This window comes from Tachyglossus aculeatus, chromosome 5 (genome assembly GCF_015852505.1).
Source record: "Tachyglossus aculeatus isolate mTacAcu1 chromosome 5, mTacAcu1.pri, whole genome shotgun sequence".
Lineage (NCBI taxonomy): Eukaryota > Metazoa > Chordata > Mammalia > Monotremata > Tachyglossidae > Tachyglossus > Tachyglossus aculeatus.
In genome coordinates, this window is record NC_052070.1 from 68819078 (window position 1) to 68843809 (window position 24732).

At 43.8% G+C, this 24732-nt stretch overlaps 1 protein-coding gene across 2 annotated transcripts in view; it reads left to right on the forward strand.

Annotated features, from left to right (window-relative positions):
* TLN2 (talin 2) overlaps positions 1-24732 on the forward strand; it is a 664294-nt gene that overhangs the window by 473646 nt on the left and 165916 nt on the right. For both annotated transcript variants that reach the window (XM_038746479.1, XM_038746480.1), the window contains 12 exons: positions 600-701; positions 818-894; positions 3143-3323; positions 6135-6248; positions 7303-7411; positions 8170-8378; positions 9508-9606; positions 15445-15612; positions 16701-16995; positions 18008-18174; positions 20099-20227; positions 21012-21125. In XM_038746479.1, the coding sequence (XP_038602407.1) occupies positions 600-701; positions 818-894; positions 3143-3323; positions 6135-6248; positions 7303-7411; positions 8170-8378; positions 9508-9606; positions 15445-15612; positions 16701-16995; positions 18008-18174; positions 20099-20227; positions 21012-21125 (1764 nt within the window). The remainder of the gene's footprint in view (positions 1-599; positions 702-817; positions 895-3142; positions 3324-6134; positions 6249-7302; positions 7412-8169; positions 8379-9507; positions 9607-15444; positions 15613-16700; positions 16996-18007; positions 18175-20098; positions 20228-21011; positions 21126-24732) is intronic.

The following is a 24732-nucleotide window of genomic DNA, read 5'->3' on the forward strand; positions in this document are numbered from 1 at the left end:
TTGAGATGTTGATGGATCATCTTTGCCCCTCCCTCTGCCTCCGAGCGACTGATCTCAATCTATCTCATCAAAAGCATGTATTATGCCTTGGTTTAGCCTTTCCATTAGCTGTTTGCTAAGCTTAGCTGGGCTAGGGGCTATGTAAAATGCATCGACAAGACATAATCTCCACCTTAGACTGTTGGACAATAATGGTAAGAGGTGGGGGAGCTTGAAGAGGAAGAGATTGTGGTTATTCAGGAGAAGAAACAGTTGAGTTGAGAGATGGCAGTGATTGTCCCAGTGAAGAAAAGAATGGTCAGATTCAGGGGAATTATGGGAAGGTCAAAATGGTAGGATTTGTCCCTGGGAGAGTTACATAGGTGACAGTAAAGAGTAAGAAAATACCCTCATATCTCTGGCTTTGAATGTGGCCTATAGCGAGCAAGTTTTGTAATTTATGGCTCATCCATTCTAATTCAATATTTGAAGGCATAATTATATAGAGGAAAGTTGAACTGTAATCCTTTTCTGCATTGAATTCCAATCATATATAGTATGTTTTATTTTTTAAGTTAAATGCTGATTATGTGTAATTTAATTCGTTTCCTCCCTCTCAGGATTTTGGGGAATATCAGGAAAGCTACTATTCCGTACAAACGACTGAAGGAGAACAGATATCCCAGCTTATTGCAGGTTACATTGATATCATCCTCAAGAAGGTAGATTGTGTTGTTTCTCATAACACTTGCAATTGAAAGAAAAACGTATTCTGCAACTACTTGTTTGGAGTTCTTTGATTTGTGACTACTCATTTTACTTTCTGTCATTTTTTCAGAAACAAAGTAAAGATAGATTTGGACTAGAAGGGGATGAGGAGTCGACAATGTTAGAAGAATCTGTTTCTCCCAAAAAGTAAGTATAGGTACCAGAGAAGGCCCACCTTTCCTTCAAAATCCCATTTTTCATCATGTTATCATCATCATCATCAATCGTATTTATTGAGTGCTTACTATGTGCAGAGCACTGTACTAAGCGCTTGGGAAGTACAAATTGGCAACATATAGAGACAGTCCCTACCCAACAGTGGGCTCACAGTCTAAAAGGGGGAGACAGAGAAGAAAACCAAACATACTATCATGTTAACTAAACATGTTATCTGCTGAATACATTTTTAATTAGTTTTCAAAATAGAATTCCAGTTCATGGTGGATGTTAAAAGTTACTGTTTGGCATTTTCTGCTACAGTGATGTAGTTGCTCTCCATTGTAGCTATGGTTGGACCTGTGTTTACATCTTGGAAGAGTAATTTGACTTTTGACTTATTTGTAGCTTAGAAGTCATCTTTTGTGACCAATTAGTGCCTCAGTTAGTGAACAATTTGTGAGAAAACTGCATCTACATTAATAAATCCATAATTATCATTTATTACGTCGTTAAGAAGTTCACATTCTCTTGATTGTCATGAACTTTTTGTTACAATGATACAGTAGTTACACACTTTGGAGGAGACGTATGAAAATATGGAGTTTTTTGTCTTCTTGCTCAGACATTATTTTGGTACTGTGTTGTGTACAGAGCACCTTTATTGCTCCCAAAAGTGTTGTGGAGTTGTACTTCATCCCCAGTTTGCTTTCAGTATTTTATTCACTATTTTCAAAGAAATAAGAGCCGTCCTGATGACATAATCGTCACAGCTGTTAAAAGTGAGTTATTGTTATGGAACTTCATTAGTACACTAGGGGACAGGCTGTTACTCTATTTCAGATGAATTAAGCAGCTGTTAAAGCTATTTTCCTTGTCAGTGTTTTTTCCATTAACCCCTTCAGGATGAAAAGATGGGAACATTTGTCTGAGTTTATAATGTCCATTTTCCCTCCTCCCCTGCTTTGGACTGTAGGCTCGTTGTGGGCAGGGAATATGTTTGCTAACTCATTTGTATTGTACTCTCCCCAGTGCTTAGTACAGTGTGCTGAGTAGTAATATATATAATATGATGGCATTTATTAAGCGCTTACTATGTGCAAAGCACTGTTCTAAGCGCTGGGGAGGTTACAAGGTGATCAGGTTGTCCCACAGAGGGCTCACAGTCTTAATCCCCATTTTACAGATGAGGGAACTGAGGCCCAGAGAAGTTAAGTGACTTGCCCAAAGTCACACAGCTGACAATTGGCAGAGCTGGGATTTGAACCCATGGCCTCTGACTCCAAAGCCCGGGCTCTTTCCACTGAGCCACGCTGCTCAATAAGTGCTCAATAAATACCACTGATTGACTGATTAATCAGTAATTGGAAGCAGAGTGGTGCAGTGAAAAGAGAATTAACCAGAAGTCCGGAGACAGACCCACCACTCCCCTGACTTGTAACCTTGGGCACATTAATCTCTTTAGGCCTCAGCTTGCTCATCTTTAAAATGGAGATAAGGTACCTGCTTTCCCTACCTTTCAGATCGTGAGCCTTTGAAGAGAATTCTCTGAAAGCCTTGAGTATGGTCTATTTGCCCTTAGGAAATCCCACTCCTGAGGGGAGGTAGGTGGCAGTGGCTGGAGAATGTTTCCAACGGCTTGTCCTGGGAACTCAGGCAGACCAAGGAAGCATGCCCGGCCCAAGTGGCATTCCCAGCCTCTTTGGGTTGGGTATTGACTGAGCCCATATTTTTGGTCACTTACTGCCTAGTCGCACTCTTCTACACTCTTGAGCCTGACAGAAACGTTCACTTTGAAAGCAAGTAATACGGAGATGGTAAGGCTGTAGAGGTCAATTGGATCACAGTATAACAATTAATAACTCTGGTATTTGTTAAGCACTTGCTGAGGACCAACCAGTCCCAGTCCTGGGATCGAACCCCCATTTTACAGATAAGGTAACTGAGGTACAGAGATGTAAAGTGACTTCAATCAGTGGCATTTACCTTGTGCAGAGACTTGCCCCTGATAACACTGTACACGCAGATGGCGGAGCTGGGATTAGAACTCAGCTTCTTGGACTCTTAGGTCCATGCTCTTTCTACTTCTAAGGCTTTCGAAAAATTAAAGGCTTTAATCCAGTGGGGGAAATGGAAAAGCCCACCCGCACTCCTTTCTGCTGAACATCAAAGGGAAGGAACCAAGATAGGCGATGGAGAGCGGTTCCTGTCGTTCAGTTGTGAAAATTTCTCTCCTCAGATCTACCATCTTACAGCAGCAGTTCAACCGCACGGGAAAGGTGGAACACGGTTCGGTGGCTCTCCCTGCCGTCATGCGTTCTGGATCCAGTGGGCCGGAGACTTTCAACATTGGCAGCATGCCCTCGCCACAGCAGCAAGTCATGGTTGGCCAGATGCACCGAGGTCACATGCCCCCACTCGTAAGGGCTCAGCTGTGTGCTTTCTTTTCCTCACCATCCTCACTGTCATCATCTATTGATAGTGTGGAGTGCCAGTGACTGTACGAATAACACTGGTATTTAAGCGCTTACTCTGGGGTAGTTAGAAGAAAATCAGGCCAGACACAGTCCTTGTCCCACATGAGACATGCTCACAGTCTAAGTTGGAGGGAGAACAGTATAGACTATCCATTTTACAGAGGAGAAAACTGAGGCACTGAGAACTAGGTTACTTGCCCGGGGTCATAGAGCAAACAAGTGACACAGTCTGGATGGGTCCCTTCTTGGTTTCCGCTCAAGGAGTTTACACTATAATGGAGGGGACGTTAGACTGGTGGTAATAGGTAAGTGTATGATAAGTATAAAAGTGTAGATACAAGTGAAAAACAAAACCTAAAGTATGCAGTTCAGTGAACAGATCATCAAAAGAGTGTAACTCAAGGTGGTATGAACCACCGTGCCTTAAGGATAAACGTGAATGAATTGGGAAATTAATCCAGTAAACCTAACTATAATTTATTTTAATTTCTATCTTCCACTCTAGACTGTAAACTCAATGTGAGCAGGGAATATGTCTACTAACTCTGTTGTATACTACTCCCCCAAGAACTTAGTACAGTGCTCTGCACACAGTAAGCCCTCCATAAATACATTGATGACTATTAGTAGTGTTTAGCGAGGTCTTGTGGAGTGTTGTACTGTGCACTGTGGAGAGTTCAGTAGAATCCCAGACTAAGCCCCACTTTTCCTCATCTCTGATTCCCTTCTGTGTCACTCTGATTTGCTCCCTTTGTTCTTCCCCCATCCCAGCCCCAGAGCACTTATGTACATATCTGTAATTTTATTTATTTGTTTTGCTGTCTCCTAACCTCTAGACTGTAAGCTTGTTGCAGGCAGGAAAATGTCACTATTTACTGTTGTATTGTACTTTCCCAAGTGCTTAGTATAGTGCTCTTTACATAGTAAGTGTTCAGTAAATGTAATGAATGAATGAAGTTGACATGATTCCTGCCTTCAAGGAGTTTCAAACATAGCCGGGGAGATAGACACTAAAATAAATTGTATCTAAGAGGAGATGGTGGAGTGTGAAGTTAGGCCCACAAATGAGTAATGTCTTAGATGGAGAAGTACCCAAATTATTAGATGATACTGGGGTGGTGAAGTATCAGTTGAGGTGGATATAAGACAGGAAGATGAGAAATTAATCTGAGAAGACCTCTTGGAGGAGATGTGATTTGAATCTGTATCCTTTAGGTACTTGATATTCACCCCACCCTCAGTCCCACAGCACTTATGTACATATCTCTAATGTATTCATAGTAATGTCTCTCTTCCCCCTCTAGACTGTGAGCTCCTTGAGGTATTGTACTCTCCCAAGTGCTTAGTACAATGCTCTACCCAGTAAGTGCTCAGTAAATACCATTGATTGATCGATTGAATAATAATAATGATTGTAGTAATTGTTAAGCACTTACTGTGTGCCAGGCACCCTGTTAAGTGCTGGAATGGTTACAGGGAAATCAGGTTTGACACAGTCACTGTGTCACTTGGGGCTCATGGTCTTATACCCATTTTACATCCGAGAGAACTGAGGCGACTTGCCCAAGGTCACACAGCAGGTAGAAGGTCTTTAGAGATGGAGGGAGCAGTGGTCTGCTAGATCTGAGGTCAGAGGGAGTTATAGGCAGAAGGGAAGTTGTCAATTAGAGGTCAGAGGCAGGAAAGGTAAGGAAAGTTTAACACTGCCCTCGGGAAACACTTTCATTTGGGTAAGCTAGCCTGTGCTTCTCTGGTAGACCTCAATATTCACTGACCTCCTTGAAGATAAATCCCACCCATTCATGTTCTGGGGCACTCTTCTTATTACTGTCCGTGCACAAGAGACCTCAGTCCACTAAACAAGGACTTAAAGTAATTCAGTGAGTATTTTAAATTTGTAGAAGTGTGCTGAGAGAGTGGGCAGTTTAAAGCTCAAGTCAGTCATTTGTATTTACTGAGCACTTACTGTTTGCAGAACACTGTACTAAGCACTTGTCACAGTACAATATAACAGATTTGGTAGACATGTTCCTGCCCCACAAGGGACGTACAGTCTAGATGGGGAGACAGACATTGAAATAGATTATGCTTAGGTACATTAAATGCTGAGGGGCTGAGGGTAGAGTGAATATCAAGGGCTTAAAGTGCTTGATTATCAGAAATGTTGCTGGATTTCATTTTTGAAGTTATGTGGTGATTTTTTTCCCTCCTGAAGTTTTTAAAATGCTTCTCTGCATAGGTTTACTGAAAAAAGGGGGTCCTTGAGTCCTTCCAAACCACTGTTTGCCTGCATCGTAACTCTTGGAAGTTTAGTAACTTATGTCTGTTTATGTTTTTGGTTTTTTGTTTGCTTTCAATGGCATTTATTAAGCGCTTGCAATGTGCCAGTTACTGTACTAAGTGCTGGAGTAGATACAGGCTAATCAAGTTGGACACAGTCTATGTCCCACGTGAGGCTCACAGTCTTATTTTCTCATTATGCAGTTGAGGGAACTGAGGCAAGAGAAGTTAAGTCACTTGCCCAAGGTCACACAGCAGGCATGTGGCAGAGCTGGGATTAAAACCCAGGTCCTCTGTTAAAGTCTTCTCCTGGACTTCTGTGCCCTTTGTGCAGAGAGGATAGGAAATCCCCTAAGTCTGGTCTGTCACAATGCTGGGAATGCGGTCAGTTTCTTCCATTAGAGAAAGAGACATTTCCGCCACTTGGATAACCAGCTGAAACCCCTCTGTGTTTGTTTACTTTTCATTTCGCAGACTTCAGCCCAGCAAGCCTTGATGGGGACAATCAATACTAGCATGCATGCAGTCCAGCAAGCTCAGGCAGACCTCAGTGAAGTTGATAATCTTCCACCTCTGGGCCAAGATATGGTGAGTACCCTCTGACGGTCTCTTAACATTTCCCACGCAGAAGGTGATTGGCTCATTTGCCCTTTCTCTGTCTGGTATTCTGTTTCCCACCCTTAACACATTAACTGGGAAGGAATTCCTGCTTCTCTGGTAAATATCAGTAGAAAGCCATTACAGACATGTGGTCAATGTAAACAGTGTTTCCTCTTAAGTCATTTGGTGGTATTTATGGAGTGCTGTACCAGACACTTGGGGGAATACAGTACAGCAGAGTTAGTAGACATGGTCCTTGCCCACAGTGAACTTACAGTGTAGATAATTGGGCATTATTGGACACTGGACCCAATAAGTTGGGATATTTAAACAACCAGGATAGTGGATGAACTGTCATCATGGCAGGGTAATAATTGTGGTATTTGTTAAGTGCCTACTGTGTGCCGAGCAGAGTGCAGAGTGAGGTTTCTCACTGGGGTGAGCTTTTCACTCTCTGTTGCTCTCATTGCTGATACTCTCCTGGGACCAGAATTTGCCAACCTCTGACTTTAATACTGTGGCACAGGGAAAGCACTTATGTCACTGTGTTGCAGGTGGCACTCATCACTTAGTAAGCTGACCTACTTCTTATTGCAACAGAGAAAAGACAGCTCATGCAATTATGGTTTAAAGTGGGAGCACATGTAACCCACATGACTTAAAGAAGCCTGAGTAGTAATGGCTGTGAGTTACAAGGGAACAGTGTTAGTTGAAGTAGCGATTATCCCAGCTCAGCATTTTGTCTTGTTCAATCTGAGAGAGCGAGTAGAATTTCCTTGCCAGAAATTTGCAAATGAAAAGAATTTGTGGTAATGGTTTATAATGAAACAACCAGAAATTAGAGCCAATAAATTGTATGGGGTAAAGTAAAATGCACATTAAATGAGAAATATTGAAGTAAATAAGAGCTGAGCTAGTTGCATGTGTTTTATTTTAAAGCCTTCTACAAATCTGAAATGTTTAGGGAAAATATCGTCAGCAGTCTTGTGAAACAAGTGCCGTATGTCATACAAATGATTCTGTTTTGTGACTCTTTTCATAGGCATCTAGGGTTTGGGTTCAAAACAAAGTCGACGAATCAAAACATGAAATTCACTCTCAGGTTGATGCTATCACTGCTGGAACAGCTTCTGTTGTTAATCTCACAGCAGGTAAATTTTGGTTTGTTAGGTGACTTTTTTTCTAGTCTGGGAAGACTTTGTGGACTTCGTATTGTCATTATCTGAGTACTTCTATTAATTTCTCCTAAATTCATGTCCTACACGGAGGTGTCATTAAAATATTTAGGAAGACCATTTGTTATCTTAATGTCAGGATACTGTTATAACCTAATCAAGAGTAATAAGTGAGAAAATCTGTCTTGATTGTGCAGCGGTGACAATGCCCCATGGTTTTTGTAGAGCGGACCTTGCAAGTTAAAGAGCTTTAGCTTTTATAACTTATTCCCTTTTATAACTTTAACAGTTATAAAACTTTAACAGTTTTCAATGGAATGGGAAGAGCATTCATGGAGAAGGAAAATATTTTCTGAAATTGGCTGACCTGTCAATCGGTGGTATCTATTGAGGGCTTACTGCATTTATAGTGTAGAGCACTATACTAAGCACTCGGAAGAGTGCCATAAAGTTGGTAGGCGACATCTCTGCCGTCAAGGAGCTTACGGCCTTGTGGTCCAAGATACAGTCCTGAGATGTACGTTGGCTTTGTTCACTTATTTGGTAAGGCAAGTAGGATCCTTGTCCCTGTCAGGTTTTCAGCTAGAGACTGACCCAGGCATGATTAGAGAACTTGAGACGTGTCCCCCCAGTAAGTGATTCTTCCTGAGCCCTCAAATCAGCTCACTAGTGTCCAACCCAAGCCTCTTGGTCTTCTCTGGTGTTACTTGCCGGCCCCTCTTGTTCCGCTTCAGGTGACCCCGCTGAAACAGACTACACAGCTGTGGGATGCGCAATCACAACCATCTCCTCCAACCTGACGGAGATGTCCAAAGGCGTCAAGCTGCTGGCGGCGTTAATGGACGATGAGGTGGGCAGCGGAGAGGACCTGCTGCGGGCCGCTCGGACACTGGCCGGTGCAGTGTCTGACCTGCTGAAAGCTGTACAGCCTACTTCCGGAGAGGTGAGCATTCAGGACATTTGTTTTATCTCCTGACTTTGTTTCCTCCACTGGAAGGAGGTATTCATAATTCATCAGCTCTCAGAGGATTCGGGAGGATTAGTCGCCAGACTAATTTAGTTTCCACAAAATTCAGTCCCATACCAAACTGTAAATATGGGATGAACCTAGCCTTGGAAGACCACAAACAGGCAATGTACCCCCTTATAAATATTAACATTGCAGTCTCGCCAATAGAATCAGAGTCCTTCAAATCCTAGGAGGTCAAATCTCCTTTTAAGATCACTTTTCATTCACTGTTCTCTCCTTTTCTTTCCCCCCACAGTTAGCGATTGGTGTGTACAGCCGAATGCCCTTCCCTCCTCCATGTCACCTAAAGCACCATGTCGTGTCCTTGGCTAGAATTATTTGGGCCTGGTCATTGGATGGATTAAGGAAAAATGACACAGGCTGGGCAGAGGTGCAGGATAGTGCTATGGGGAATTGTAGTTTCCTTGTACTTTTGTATCCCTCCTAAGACTCGGTCTGAGAAGGGTAGTAGCAGCCTGGATGGTTAACAACATGTTCTGTGGAAACTTCCTGGGTTCCCAGTGATGTTTCAGGTTCATGCTCACTGCCCAGTCACACACCCACATGCAGCTTAGAGAGTGTGATCAGTGCTCTCCAGTATCAAGCAAATGGATATCACCACGGTGGATTTTCCAGAGCTGGTTTTATTAACTTCTCACCATGGATGATCCTGCCTTCTCTATGATCATCTCCCATTTTGCAGTATGCAGCACTCACAACCCCTTGCTGATGTGGGCTGCCACGTCACATCACCTAGACAGATCCCAAGGTCCCCCACCTTTTATTCATATTCAAAACTATTCCCCCTGGGTTGTAACCTTTATTTTTTTGTGTGTTATCTGCATCATTTCCTTCATCCATATCATGGTTAATCAAGAATTGACTTACACTTTCAATAAAAATAGGCATGAATTTCAAACAGTTCCCTTCAACCAAACGAGGAAGAATTCTGCAGAATTCCTTTAATGTAACCATGTTGGTGAGACCACCTCATTAAGGAACTCCAAGATTGAAGGGTGATCAAGCTTTCTTTCCCTCTAAAAGTGTGTTTTTGTATTTCTAGCCTCGACAAACGGTCTTAACCGCAGCTGGGAGTATCGGCCAAGCCAGCGGGGAGCTTCTGAGGCAGATTGGGGAGAACGAAACCGATGAACGATTCCAAGTAAGAAGGAACTCTAAAACTCTCACACTCTCCATCTTCCAGGGGGTAGCTCATGAGCTAGTGGAAAGAGCCTGGAGATCCATCCTACTGTGGAATCTTGGGCAAATCATTCAATTTTTCTGTGCCTTGGTTTCGTGGCATGTAAAATGAGGATAACATACCTGTCCCTGTCTACCTCCTCAACTGTGAACCCATGTGAGACAGGGATGGTGTCCAACTGAATAATCTTGTATCTAGCGCAGAGCTTACCACAGAGCTTAGTACATAGTCAGCACCTAATAAAGGCCATAACTCTAGTTCAGTAAAGTACAAAGAGAGAGTTTTATGAGATAGAAGAAGCAAGTTTTTGATTGTTGCACCCTGCACCCTCTAGACTCTAAGCTCTAAAATCAATAAATATGATTGATTGAAAGCTAATGCTTCAGCATGAGGAACCAGAACTGGAGGGTGGTGGTTGTGTCAGCATGAGGAACCAGAACTGGAGGGTGGTGGTTGTATTTGAGTGCTTACTGTATGCAGAGCACTGCACTAACACTTGGGAGAGAACAATGTAACAGAAACATTCCCTTCCCACAATGAGCTTACAGTCTAGAGGGGGAGACAGACATTAATATAAAGAAATCTATCCCAGAGCTTAGCACAGTGTTTAGTACATAGTCTAGTTCAGTAAAGTACAAGGGGAGAGTTTTTTGAGATATAAAGAGCAAGTGTAGATTGTTGCACCCTGTAGTCTGGAAGCTGTAAAATCAATAAATATGATTGATTGGTTGATTGAAAGCTTTAACAGAGTTGGAGGGTATTACTGGAGCTGCTCAGTGACATGGCTCTTCTTCCTTCTCCGAGAACCACTCCCTAGTGTTTCGCTGGATGTTTGAATGCTTAATTCATATTCATAAAGTCCTTTGTTAGACACAGGTAGATGGCAGGATTATTATTCAGTCTTGTCAGCCTTCTGAAAGCCCGATCTTCATTATTTGCTCCGCTGAGTTATCCTCTTTAGGTATGATGTTAAAGTTGTTTTCCTCCTTTCTTTTTTTTCCTCAGATAGCAGAGCAGGACTGTGTGTTCTTTCCCTGTTCAAAAAAGCAGTCCTTCCAAAAGGGGTCAGGGAGAAAGTGCAGGAGTCCATAGTAGTCAGAGAAGCAGCGTGGCTCAGTGGAAAGAGCACGGGCTTGGGAGTCAGAGGTCATGGGTCTAATCCTGACTCCGCCACTTGTCTGCTGTGTGACTTTGGGCACATCACTTAACTTCTCTGGGCCTTAGTTACCCCATCTGTAAAATGTGGATTAAGACTGTGAGCTCCATGTGGGACATCCTGATTACATTGTATCCCCCTGCAGTATTTAGAACAGTGCTTGGCACATAGAAAGCACTTAACAAAAAGCCATCATTATTATGATTATTAGTGCTGCAAATGTTCACAGCTTTCAGAGAAGTGATACGCTGTTTGGGATGATGATGGTGGAGTCGCCTGTCAGGAACATCAGATGAGCTTCAGTCCTGCCACTTTAAGGTGGAGAGTCTGGGTGAAGGAATTGATTCTAGTACTAGTGGCTTGCCCAGCACCACGAGCACAGTTTCATCCTTGCTGGTCAGGTTCCCTTTGGGGTTCAGAGTACAACAAGCAAGAAGGCAGGGGCGTAGCACATTGTGAAAGTCATGTGCAGTCTTTGCCCTTGTTGCTGTCTCCTGGCAGAACTGGGACTAGAACCCAGGTGTCCTGTTGCCCAGACCAGTGCTCTCTCTACTATACCCAAAATAGAAAACTGAACGAAGTAACCTTTGCCTTTTGAAATTCAGTGTCTGTTTGCTCCTGTTCACCTGGGGAGATATCCAGCTCTGTGTTACAAAGGTATTAAGAAAAATACATATGTGGAGATGTATGCAGTAGGCACCTTTTGAAAAGAGTAGTGTGCCAACGCTTTTAGCGGCATCAGCTATAGCAGCTGTTGTGAGGGGATATCCTGTTAATGAATATAAGCTCTTTAAAAAGATTTTCATTCTGTAGGTATGTGTCACAGTCTAGGTGGATTCATTCTATAGTCCAGCTCTAGAAGGTTTAAAATCTGTGTCCTTAATCACTAAGATTTTATTTTTCCCTTGGGGCTCAGAAAGGAAAACTGTAGTTTTACTGTCTCTGTGGGGGTAAAAGCAATCAGTGGTATTTATTGAGTGTTTACTTTGTGCAGAGTAGTGTACCAAATGCTAGGAGAGTACAATACAGGAGAATTGGTAGACACATTTCCTGTCCATAAGGAGCTTACAGTCTTGAGGAGCAGACACATTTTAACGTACATAAAGTTCAGATATGTATATGAGGGCTGTGGGGTTACAAGACTCAAAGGGTATAGTTCCAAATGCATAGATGATGCAGAAGGGAGAAGGAATTGGGGAAAAGGGGACTTAATCAGGGAAGGCCTCTTGGAGGAGATGTGACCATATAAGGCTCTGAATTTGGGGAGAGCATTGGTCTGGGGTACATGGTAGGGGGCCCGGTCCCAGACCAGAGAAAGGATGTGGGAAAAAGGTTGCCAGCGAGATTGAGGCACAGTGGACAGGGGAGTGGTAGAGGATTGAAGTTTGCCCACTGGTCTGTGCTAGAAGATCAGTGAGGTCAGATGCAGGGGATAACTGGTTGAGTACTTTAAAGCTAATGGTAAGGAGTTTCTGTTTGATGCAGGGGTGGATAGACAGCCACTGGAAATTCTTGAGGTGTGAGTTGCTATGGCCTGAACCTTTTTTGAAAAATGATTTGGGCAACAGAGTGAAGTATGGACTGGAGTTGAGAAAGACAGGAGGCAGGGAGGTCAGTGAGGAGGCAGATGCAGTAGTAAAGGTGGGATATGATAAGTGCTTGGATTAGCATAATAACAGTTTGGATGGAGAGGAAAGGATAGATTTCAGCGATGTTGTGAAGGTTGAACAGACAGGATATGATGACAGATTTAATATGTGGCATGTATGAGAGAGAGCGAGAGAGAGATGAGTTGAACATAATGCCAACATTGCAATCTTGTGAAATAGGTAGGATAATGGTATTGTCTTCAGTGACTGGAAAGACAAGGGGAGCACAGGACTTGTGTGGGGAGATAAGGAGTTTTGTTTTGGACATGTTTATTTTGACGTGTTGGTGGGACATCCAGGTAGTGATGTCCTGAAGGCAGGAAATGCAAGGTTGTAGAAAAGAGTAGAGGTCAGGGCTGGAGAGATCAATTTGGGAATCATCTGTGTAAAGACTTTGTGGGAGCAAATGACTTCTCCAAGAGAGTGAGTGTAAATGGACAATAGAAGAGGACACAGAACTGAGCCTTGAGAGACCCCACTGTCACAGGGTGGGAGGCAGAAGTGGAGCCTGCAGAAGAGGCTGAGGAAGACTGATCAGAGAGATAGGAGAACCAGGAGAGGTCAGTGGCAGTGAAGCCAAGGTTGGATAATGTTTCAAGGAGAAGCGGGGGTGTCGACAGTATCGAAGGCAGCTGAAAGGTCTAGGAGATTAAGGTGGAGTAGAGACCTTAATTGGTTTGGGCAAAAAAGATGGTCATTGGTGACCTTAGAGAAGGCAGTTTCTGTAGAGTGAAGGGACCATCATCATCAATCGTATTTATTGAGCGCTTACTGTGTGCAGAGCAGACCAGAAACCAGATTAGTGGGAATCAAGGAGAGAATTGGAGGAAAGTGACCAAAGTCCACATCTGAGACGGGACAGTTGAAAACAGATTATTTATCCACTAGAGTGAACAGTAAAGCTGTCTAGTGTTTGAACATGCTTCGGTTTGGATTGGTAGCTAGGTAAAGAGACCAGATGAGGGAGGATTACATTATGACTATGATTCTTCACAAGACCCTTGACCCTTTGACTTTATTAGCTGACTTGAAGAATTAATGGGCCTCCACATTACTTTTAATGGCCTATTGCCAGATCTCTGGGTTTGTGTCCAATTTATAAACATTGTCCTTCCCCCCGTAAAGTGTAGAACTTCAAGCCTCCTCTAAACTGCCCACTTGTAAGATGCACTTCCATTAAAAAGTTGTTAAGGCCCACGGGACATTTTTTTAAAATGATATTTGTTAAGCATTTACTATATCCCAGGCACTGTTCTAAGCACTGGGGTAGATAGAAGGTAATCTAGGCTTGACCCAGTCATTCATTCATTGGCTGGTATTTATTAAGCACTTACTGTGTGCAGAGCACTGTACTAAGTGCTTGGGAGAGTACAATACAACAGTAAGCAGATACATTCCCTGCCCGCAATGAGCTTACAGTCTAGAGGGGGAAGGCAGACATATTAATATAAATGAATAAATTATGGATATGTACATAAGTGCTGTGGGGCTGGGAGGGGGAAAGAACAAAAGGGAGTAAGGGTGACACAGAAGGGAATGGGAGATGAGGAAAGGGGGGGCTTAGTCAGGGAAGGCTTCTTGGAGGAGATGTGCCTTCAATAAGGCTTTGAAGTGGGGGAGAGTAATTGTCAGATTTGAGAAGGAAGGGCATTCTAGGTCAGAGGTAGGATGTGGGTGAGGGGTCAGTGATGAGATAGATGAGATCAAGGCATAGTGAGAAGGTTGGTATTAGAGGAGCCATGTGTGTGGGCTGGGTTGTAGTAGGAGACTAGCAAGGTGAGGTAGGAGGGACAAGGTGATGGAGTGCTTTAAAGCCAATGGTGAGGAGTTTTTATTTGATGCAGAGGTGATGACAACCACTGGAGTTTCTTGAGGAGTGGGGAAACATCGCCCGAATGTTTTTGTAGAAAAATGATCCAGTCCCTGTCCCAAAGGGGGCTCACAGTCTTAATCCCCACTTTACAGATGAGGTAACTGAGGCACAGAGAGAAGTGAAGTGCCTTGCCCAAGGTATCACAGCACACAAGTGGAGGAGTTGGGATTAGAACTCAGGTCCTTTTGATTCCCAGGCCCAAGCTCTGTCCCCTAGGCCACACTGCTTCACCCATTTGCTTCTCCACAATCTGATGAATGAGAAGACTTCTAATCCTTTTGTTAATTTGTGTGTTAAGCATGTGGCTCCTAAGGTCATTGTATGTCTAAATCACTAGGACATATGAAAACTCTCCTTGAAAAGCAATAAACAAAACCTGCCAGTTAACGATACCCAGCCAGATTGTTGACTGGAGGTGTCTCAGCCGGCAGAGGTGCAGCCACTTTCACAGACAGTGGTTTTGTAGAAGCCAAGAGACCTGGGTTCTAAACCCAGACCTGCTGTGTGACACTGAACAAGTCACTGGACCTCTCCAGGCCTCAGATTCCTCATTTACAAAATAAAGAGAAAATTCCTCTTACCCTCCCTCTTCAATCGTGAGCCCATGTGGGCCAGAACATCTGATGATCTTGAACCCAGCCTGGGGTTCTCAAGGAGGAAGAACACAATAAATGGCATCATTAGCAACTTAATCAACTTCCTTTTGGGCAATAGAAATGGCAAAGCGGATCTTTTGGCTTTCAGAGTAGCAAACTCCTGTCAGGGCTGTGAATTACAGCCACCTGCATCATCTGCCATATCAGATGTTTGAATGGGTTTCCTGGTTCATTGCCCACCATATTTCTAGGCTATCCAGGATGTTCCTGCTTTAGTGCCAGACAGCCTAGCAACTGTGAATTGGTTATTTAAATAGAAGCCCTTTTTTTTCTACAATTGAACCCCGTTATAGAATTAAGCGTTGGATAAGCCACATGACTGTGCGATGTGGGTCTGACTTCCATGACGGTACAAATAACTTGGTGTCTCTGTATCTAAAAGATGTAACTTTTGACAGGGTGTTCTGAATGTCCAAATTGACTTTCTCTGGTGGTGCTGATTATTTCCATTTGCCTTTTTGGCAGGATGTACTGATGAGCCTGGCTAAAGCTGTTGCGAATGCTGCTGCCATGTTGGTGCTGAAGGCCAAAAATGTGGCCCAGGTCGCTGAAGACAGCGTCCTGCAGAATCGAGTGATTGCTGCCGCGACCCAGTGTGCCCTCTCCACCTCCCAGCTGGTGGCTTGCGCCAAGGTAATACCCTCACCAGGCGGCTCCCACATCTCATGTCATCGAGTTCACTTTACCTGCTCTCCCTTCCCCTGGCTCCAAAAAGCTCCTTCGGTCTGGGCTAACTTTAGGGGTTCGAAGGTGCCATGAACATAGAGATGTTTAGTGAACACCCATGACCGAGCTTGCACACTAAAGAATTGCCATTCTCGCAATTCTCGCAAATCCTAGGAGTGGCCTATTTATTTCTTTCTAGCGATGTGTGTGCCCATGAGGTTTTTGCATTGGACGCAGTCTAAAATGTGAGTTCGACGGATAATCTTTGCTGCCCACCCAACATTTCTTAAGGAAGATATTGACTCCTGTAGCCTTCCATAAAGTTCTGGCACAACTCTCTCGTTGATAAAAAAAAAAAAAGGTTCAGTTAATGGTGAATCATTCTCTGCCATTCAGAAAGTCAGGGAACACAGTGGCAGCAGAGTGGAATGGCATTTCCCGTTTGTTGCTCAAATTCTGCAGGGACACCAAAAAGATAAAGGCTAAAGTCATCACACACGCACACGCACACACACACACGCGCGTGCGCTCTTGGGAGCCGTGATGGTCCCTCTCTGTGCCAACAGTCTGCCTTGCTCCCCACATTCAGAAAATCAGGGAACACAGTGGCAGCAGAGTGGAACAGCATTTCCTGTTAGTTGCTCAAATTCTGCAGGGACAGCACTTTCTCTCTCTCTCTCTCTCTCTCTCTCTCTCACACACACACACACACACACACACTCTCTCTCTCTCTCTCTCTCTCTCTCTCTCTCTCTCTCTCTCTCTCTCTCTCTCTCTCTCTCTCTCTCACACTCTTGGGAGCCATAGTGTCCCTCTCCATGCCAACATTCTGCCTTGTTTCCCACATTCATACAGTCAGGGAACATGATGGCAGCAGAGTGGAACAGCATTTCCCGTTCGCTGCTCACATTCTGAAGGTACACCAAAAAGAGAAAGGCTACAGTCATATCTCACACACCACACGCTCTCTCTCTCTCTCTCTCTCTCTCCCCCCCCCCCCCCCCATAACAGTGGTCCCTCTCCATGCCAACCCCCTGCCTTGTTCCCCGCCACAGGTGGTGAGCCCCACCATCAGCTCGCCGGTGTGCCAGGAGCAGCTGATTGAGGCCGGGAAGCTGGTGGACCGCTCCGTGGAGAACTGCGTCCGCGCCTGCCAGGCGGCCACAGACGACACCGAGCTCCTGAAGCAGGTCAGCGCCGCGGCCGGCGTGGTCAGCCAGGCGCTACATGACCTCCTGCAGCACGTGCGGCAGTTTGCCAGCCGCGGGGAGCCTATCGGGCGCTACGACCAGGCCACAGACACCATCATGTGTGTCACAGAGAGCATCTTCAGTTCAATGGGGGATGCTGGTGAGTTTCGTTATGTAATGGTGTGGGTGTGTCTGTGTTTACCACCAGTGCAGGTTTCATAACAAAAATGTTCGGGGAAAATTTCAGAATGCTCCTTTTGAGGATGATGCTGATGATTGATCAGTTCTTGATTCCCATGAACACTTCTTGGTAACTAGCAGTGGCAGAGTGCCTTTTTTATGTTTTAAAATACTTCCTGAGGGTGCAGGCATTAGGCAAAAAATATGATTTTTTTAAGCGTTTAAAATAGTTAAGAAATAAAACTGCAGGAGTCAGTTTGGATTGCTTTTGGGAAATGGAAAAGTTCCTTCCTTAAATAACTTGTTTTAAATTGTTTTGTCGACCATCTCACTGAATTTGCTATTTATGATGCAGGATTAGGTTTGGAACTCTTGAGTGGCATCCTGAGTATGGATTCATTCATTCATTCAATCGTATTTATTGAGCGCTTACTGTGTGCAGAGCACTGTACTAAGCGCTTGGGAAGTACAAATCGGCAACATATAGAGATGGTCCCTACCCAATAACGGGCTCACAGTGTAGAAGGGGGAGACAGACAACAAAACAAAAAATGTGGACAGGTGTCAAAATCATCAGAACAAATGGGTAAAGAGCTTGGTTTTTTTTAAACACATGGAAGGTCAATTGGGTCTGAGTTTTCTAATAATAGCAATAACAATTGTGGCATTTGTTAAGCACTTATTATGTACCAGGTACTTGGGTAGATACAAGATAACCAAGTCCAACACGGGCCTCACAGTCTAAGTAGGAGGGAGAATGGGTATTGAATTCCCATTTTGCAGAGTAAGGAACTAAGGCCCATAAAAGTGAGGTGACTTGCCCAAGGTCATACAGCAGACAAGTGGCAGAGATGGGATTAGAACCCAGGTCCTCTGACTCCCAGGCGTGTGCCCTTTATACTAGTTGGGCAAAACCGTGCTTCACATTGAATTTGAGCTACTACGGAAGGGGAAAGACAAGCATAACTGAATTGTTTTTTTGGTTTTGGTAGGTGAAATGGTACGACAGGCCAGGGTCCTTGCTCAAGCAACTTCGGATCTTGTCAATGCCATGAGGTCAGATGCTGAGGCTGAGATTGACATGGAGAATTCTAAGAAGCTTTTGGCAGCTGCCAAGCTTTTGGCCGATTCTACCGCTCGCATGGTGGAAGCTGCAAAGGTATGGGATGAGGATTCTGGAGGTGGAAAGTGAACTTCAAGAGTCACGGTCCTTTTTCATTCCATGGAGCCGAGGTAGTGCACATGTAGGGTGGATGAAGAGAATGCTCCTAGAACAGAGCACAGATGGTCTCTGCACACCTGGCAGGAGAACTTCCCTGACTGAGCCCCCTTTTTCCTTGCCTCCTCCCCATCCCCCCGCCCCACCTCCTTCCCCTCCCCACAGCACCTGTATATATGTTTGTACAGTTTTATTACTCTATTTTAATTGTACATATTTACTATTCTATCTATTTTGTTAACAATGTGCATCTCGCTTTACTTCTATTTATTCTGATGACTTGACACCTGTCCACGTTTTGTTTTGTTGTCTGTCTCCCCCTTCTAGAATGTGAGCCCATTGTTGGGTAGGGACCATCTCTGTGTGCTGCCAACTTGTACTTCCCAAGTGCTTAGTACAGTGCTCTGCACACAGTAAGCGCTCAATAAATACAACTGAATGAATGAATGAACCTGGCACTTTTTGTTATTTCAATATGCCACCCTTCCAGCAGCTTCTTGGGGATGTGGCTCACGGTGGAGGAGGCGGCGCTTCCAGTGCTTAAAACAGTGCTGCAGTGCTTAGAACATTAGAACAGTGCTTTGCACATAGTAAGCACTTAATAAATGCCATTATTATTATTATTATTATTATTATTGTTATTATTATTATTATTATGGGCCAGGAGTGTATCTAGCCATCAACCCTGTTGTACTGTTCTCTCCCAGATGCATAGTACAGTACTCTGGACATAATAATCACTCATTAAATGCCACTGATGATGATGATTTTATTTTAATGTCTGGCTCCGCTGTTAGACCGTTAGCTCCTTGAGGTACAGGGGCCATGTCTGTCAAGAAGCAGCATGGCTCAGTGGAAAGAGCACGGGCTTGGGAGTCAGAGGGCATGGGTTCTAATCCCGGTTCCCCCACATGTCTGCTGTGACCTTGGGCAAGTCAGTTAACTTCTCTGAGCCTCAGTTATCTCGTGTAAAATGGGGATTAAGACTGAGCCCCATGTGGGACAACGTGATCACCTTGTATCCCCCCCCCCAGCGCTTAGAACAGTGCTTTGCACATAGTAAGCACTTAACAAATGTCATCATTATTATTATTTTTATTTTTATTATGTCTGCCTACTGGATTGCCCTCCCCCAAGGTTTTAGAACAGTGCACAAAGTAATAACTAATAATTGTGGTATTTGGTAAGCACTGATTAGGTGTCAAGCACTGTACTAAATGCTAGGGAGAGACAGTAATCAGGTTGGGACAAGTCCCTGCCCCATATGGGATGCAGAGTCAAAGTAGGAATGGAATCCACATTTTCTAGATGAAGAAACTGAGGCACAGGAGGAGTTGTCACTTGCCCAAGCTCACACAGCAGGAAAAGACGGGATTAGAACCTAGGTTCTTTGACCCACAGGCCCATTTATTTTCCTTTTATTAATTTCACCTGCAGTTTTTTACTTGATGATGCCAGACTTCTTCAGTAGTGGTACTTGTTAAGCGCTCAGTGCTCTGCACACAGTAAGCGCTCAGTAAGTATGACTGAATGGATGAATGCAAAGCACTGTTTTGAGCACTGGGGTAGATACAAGTTAATTAGTTTGGACACAGTCCCTGTCCCACTTGGGGCTCCCTCTCTTAATCCCCATTGTGCAGATGAGGTAGCTGAGGCACAGAGAAGTTAAGTGACTATTCCAAGGTTACACAGCAGATATTTGGCGGAGCCGGAATTAGAACCCAGGTTCTTCTGACTCCCAGGCATGTGCTCTATCCACTAAGCCACACTGCTTCTCACCTCACAGAGTATGCAGACTAACCCCATGAAGGAAGGCGTGTAAGGCAGGATTTGAGCTCTGCCGGTGTTTTTTCCACTCTTGCAGGGGGCCGCAGCCAATCCCGAAAATGAAGACCAACAGCAGAGATTGAGAGAGGCAGCAGAAGGACTGCGAGTTGCCACCAACGCCGCGGCTCAGAATGCTATTAAGAAAAAAATTGTCAACAGACTAGAGGTGAGGCACCAGGTCCCCTTTCCGGGTTGCCGCCCATGAGGTTTTGTCAGTGGAAAAGAAAGTGAAGGCAAATCATGAACTTGGAGCCGATGGGTAAAGATTTCTTCATTTGCAACCACCTCCTAAGTTCGAGTTGGCATGGATGTCTTTCGGGCACTGTTTATGATATTTGGTGACAAGTGTTCAAAGTGAGACCCGGGCTTAATGCTAAACAGTAGAAGCAAGCTGCATTTCAATACCATATCTTTGTTTTTCCTATGAAAATCTTCCTCCCCAAATGGAAAAATGAATTGAAGGGAGGGAGAGAGAGGTGCAGAGAGAAAAGAAGAACACAAACACTTTCGGAGAGCAACCTTTTGGCTCAGAGTGGGCGATTACTGAGATTGCACCAAAAGTGTGGCTTTTTGTGGGGTAGTTAGACTCTGCCCAGGGAATGAGTTACTTTACTGATCTTGGGGAGAGAATATGAACAGGTAAACACCTGTATCTGGACTGGGGAGCTGACTCATAGGTGAAATGTTGTAATTGTAGCATTATTTAAAAAGTACAAAAATTCCTCTCAACTGCACCGTCATGGGGTGGAATCGCAGTGTTGCTTTTTTCAACGGAAAAAAGGACAGAGCCCCTCCCTGTCGTTGGACTGGCAATGTCTTCCACAAGTGAATGAGGCCCTTGGTTGTTCACAGCTCATTCTGTAAGAGTCACTTTAAGGGTAGGCAGCAAAGATTAAGCCTTCTGTGAGTGCTGTTCATGGAGTCATTCTATCTTAAATTCTTTTCCCAAGGTCGCTGCTAAACAGGCTGCAGCTGCTGCAACTCAGACAATTGCGGCCTCCCAGAATGCGGCCATTTCCAATAAGAACCCAGCAGCTCACCAGCAACTTGTTCAGAGCTGCAAGGTGAGCCTTCTGTCGAGCAGAGTAAGATGTCTGTTGTGGGTGGTTTTAGTAGCCTAATGTCTCTAAGCGCCTTGCTAATTTGGTTTATGTATCCCATCCAAACCTACTGATTGATTGTTGCTTACATTTTCCAGGTGTTCTTTCACCCACTTTTTGTCAGTAAAGATTTCTTTCAGAGCCATTTTTTCCAGACTGATGCTGGGCAAGTTACTTCACTTCTCTGGATCTCAATTACCTCATCTGTAAAAGGGGGACGAGACTGTGAGCCCCACGTGGGACAGGGACTGCGTCCAAACCGATTTGCTCATTTCCACCCCCAATGCTTAGTTCACTGGTTTACTGGCACATAGTAAGTGCTTAACAAATGCCACAATTATAATTATTGTTAGTGTTAATAATAATAATACCTTTGAAATGGGCTTCAGTCCAGCAAATTCAGGATCCCAGCCATTTGAGGTAAATGAAATCTTACAAACCTTTGAAGAGTTTAGAGAACTTCATATTTATTTTTTACACATGTTAAAATGTGCTGAATTTCAAGCTTTGTTCCCTGCACCTTCACTGTTTGAGTTTGCACCTGAAGTATCTGATTCCCACTCCATTTTATTTTGGGACCTTCTGTACTATCCCGTCCGTCCTTGGCTTTACTGAGTTTCAGGTTTCAGCTGAGAATGCATAACCAGATTCCCCCTTAATTCAGAGAGTGCAATGAGCATCCCTTTTTTGATTTTTCAGAACCGGTAAAAATATTAATAATAGTTGTGGTATTTAAGTGCTTACTGTGTCCCAAGCACTGAGATAGATAAAAGAAAATAACGTCAGACACAGTCCCTGTCCCATATGGGGCTCACATTCTGAGGGAGGACTAGTATTGAATCCCCATATTCCAGGTTAAGGAGACTGAGGCCAGGATAGATTAAGTGACTTGCCCCAGATTACACAGCTGATGAATGGGAGAGCAGGCATTAGAACCCAGGCCCTCTTGACTCCCGGGCCCTCAAACTATATCCACTTTCCACTAGACCTGCAGTCTAGTCTAGAGAAGCAGTGTGGCTTAGTGGAAAGCGCACAGGCTTGAGAGTCAGAGGTCATGAGTTCTAATCCCCACTCTGCCACTTGTCAGCTGTGTGACTTTGGGCAAGTCACTTAACTTCTCTGTGCCTCAATTACCTTATCTGTAAAATGGGGATTAAGACTGTGAGCCTCACATGGGACAACCTGATAACGTTGTATCTACCCCGGTGCTTTAGAACAGTGCTTGGCACATAATAAACGTGTAAGAAATACCATCATCATTGGGTGGCTCAGTGGAAAGAGAATGGGCTTGGTCATGGGTTCTAATCAGTGTGTGGATTTTCAGATGTGTGACTTTGGGCAAGTCACTGAACTTCTCTGTGCCTCAGTTACTTCATCTGTAAAATGGGGATTAAGACTGTGAGCCCTATGTGGGAAAACCTGATCACCTTGTATCCTCCCCAGCACTTAGAACAGTGCTTTGCACATAGTAAGTGCTCAACAAATGCCATCATTATTATTAATAGACCACACTGCTTTTTTTTTGGGGGGGGGGGGGGGCGGTGGAACCCTATCTCCCAGTAGAATGATGGATTGCTAGAGCCACAGAATCTAGTTGTACAACTCTTTCCTTAATGTCACGAAACTGTGATTAGAGCCTTTTTAGGGTAGTTGACTTTGGAGGTGGGGAATATGGAGGGTATTCTAGTGTCCTGTGGCCCATGTTTGATTTCTCTCCTTTTGGCTGGCTGCCTTGACATATATCTCTGAAAATTATGGTAGCTGTTGCCATATTGGTAAGTCCGTTGCCTTTAAGGGTATAGACTTCAGTCAATCTTCTCTATCTCCTGTGTCTCTCAGCACTCTTTCATGATACAGCTGCTGAATTTTAATGCCGCAATTGCTTGCGGCCCCAAAGAGCACTCAAATTTCCAAATGCTGCAAAATCTACCGTGATATAAGAACTTCCTTTCCCCTCTCTCTGAGGTATTTTGACAGAAGTGATGGTCCCTTTTATTGTAGCATTAAATAATGGTAGCGAATATATTTAGCATAAATAGTAACAGGTGTGATAACACAGGATGTCTTTGTATGAATAGGATCTGAAAGATAATACTTTTAAAATTGTGTTTAAATGCATTCCCAAAATAGCGAACTCAAAAGCATGCATTATTGGCATTATTAGTATGTCATCATTCATTCATTCAGTCATATTTATTGAGCGCTTACTGTGTGCAGAGCACTGTACTAAGCACTTGGGAAGTATCAATATTTTTTGAGCACTTACTATGTGCAGTACACTGTACTAAGCACTTGGGAGAGTATAATCCAACAGAGTTGGCGGACACATTCATGTTACACTATGGTTTGAGCATGTGACTGCGTTTTTTTTTTTATCATTTTAAAGACTTTTATTGTTTTGGTCAATATTTTAGATCTTGGGATTATTTACTCTAAGACACTACTTGGTATATTGCTCATATTTGCTTGCAAGGAGTAAATTAGCTCTGTGAGATTTTGCAGGTAATTGCCTGGAGCATCAAGCAGGGCAAAGCAAGGAAGCAATCACTAACAGGAGCCCACTTCTGACTCAGTATTTTGTCTCTGCCTCTGTGTGGTGGCTTTGGCAGTGTGGCAGCCACTGCTGTGAAACAGCTCATATTGCTATCATAGTTGCCATCCTTCTCCTGGGTGAAGTTACTCTAGGACTGGTAGAGCAATAAAGAACCCAACAGGATATAGAATTGGGTGTATTCCACTGCCTCAGAGCCCTATGAAATGATGTGAACAGCAACATTGAAGAAGAGGATTAGTTAGCAAATGGTCTATATAACTTCTAGCACACGTAGAGGGAAGTTTAGCATTTAGCGGGTGGTGGCTTACTACAGAAGCCGCTGAGTTGTGGCTTTCAAAAAGGTAGGTAATTCAGTCAGGTAGAAAAATGCCCCTACCTAATGGGAAGGCTTAAGGCTGTCAAAGTCTCATTCCTTAGACAAAATGATAGGTTTGGATCAGTACGTCATGACTAGGGATGTATGTTGACAGTCTAGCATAGAATTCCTTTTACAAGAACACCCAGTTCACCTCAAATGCAGGAGTTATAGCCTTGCAAAGCCCTCTGTAAGGAAAGTTCATGGTGCACTACATATGCACTTAGTACCGTGCTCTGCACACAGTAAATGTTCAGTAAACATGATTGACTGATCTGTTGTGATGTTATGCTGGTACACACACACACACACACACTCTCTCTCTCTCTCTCTCTCTCTCTCTCTCTCTCCCCCTGTGGTGTTTTATGAACATTCCCTCTAGACTGTAAGCTTGTTACGAGTGGGGAAAGTGTCTGCTAATTATTTTGTATCATACTCTCCCAAGCACTTAATACAGTGCTTTGCACATAGAGCTCAATAAATACGATTGATTGATTCCCTAATTGCTTAAATTTCTAGAGGTATGGCAGAATTCCTTGCTCTGTGTAAAGCATATAGAACAGTGGTCAGCGTCCTTTTTTTTGTTTTACAGAAGAGCCAAAGTGAAACTTCTGAGCAGTTTCATGCACAAAGATCTATGTGGCTTATAGTCTTCTATGTGA